General features: G+C 40.6%; 1 protein-coding gene across 1 annotated transcript in view; it reads right to left on the reverse strand.

The window, feature by feature from the left end:
* The window catches only part of isy1 (ISY1 splicing factor homolog), a 17,812-nt gene that overhangs the window by 12,450 nt on the left and 4,785 nt on the right, over positions 1 to 577 (reverse strand). The window contains exon 5 of the mRNA XM_015018354.1: positions 70 to 112. Coding sequence (XP_014873840.1) covers positions 70 to 112 — 43 coding nt within the window. The remainder of the gene's footprint in view (positions 1 to 69; positions 113 to 577) is intronic.

Below are 577 nucleotides of genomic sequence, written 5' to 3' on the forward strand. Positions count from 1 at the left end.
AAGGTCAAAGGTCAAAGGTCAACGAAAGAGAGAGCCGGATCAGAACCAGGCAGTCAGGCCCAAACTTACCATTCTGGATCTGAGCAACCTTCTTGGAGATTTCACTGATGATCTGAAACAGAAAGTACAACTGGCACCACAGAGTACTACATGATGCTGCACAGTACTACAGAGTACTACCACAGTGACTGGACAGTTCAGTCACCTGGTGACAGTAGAGTAACTACTGAATACTACAGAGTTACTATTGAATACTACAGCGTTACTACTGAGTACTCTACAGAGTTACTACTGAATACTACAGCGTTACTACTGAATACTACAGAGTTACTACTGAATACTACAGCGTTACTACTGAATACTACAGAGTTACTACTGAGTACTCTACAGCGTTACTACTGAATACTACAGCGTTACTATTGAATACTACAGAGTTACTACTGAGTACTCTACAGAGTTACTACTGAATACTACAGAGTTACTACTGAGTACTCTACAGAGTTACTACTGAATACTACAGCGTTACTACTGAATACTACAGCGTTACTACTGAATACTACAGCGTTACTACTGAGTA

Source organism: Poecilia latipinna, unplaced genomic scaffold, assembly GCF_001443285.1.
Source record: "Poecilia latipinna isolate Pla-1442-1.1 unplaced genomic scaffold, P_latipinna-1.0 Scaffold2266, whole genome shotgun sequence".
Lineage (NCBI taxonomy): Eukaryota > Metazoa > Chordata > Actinopteri > Cyprinodontiformes > Poeciliidae > Poecilia > Poecilia latipinna.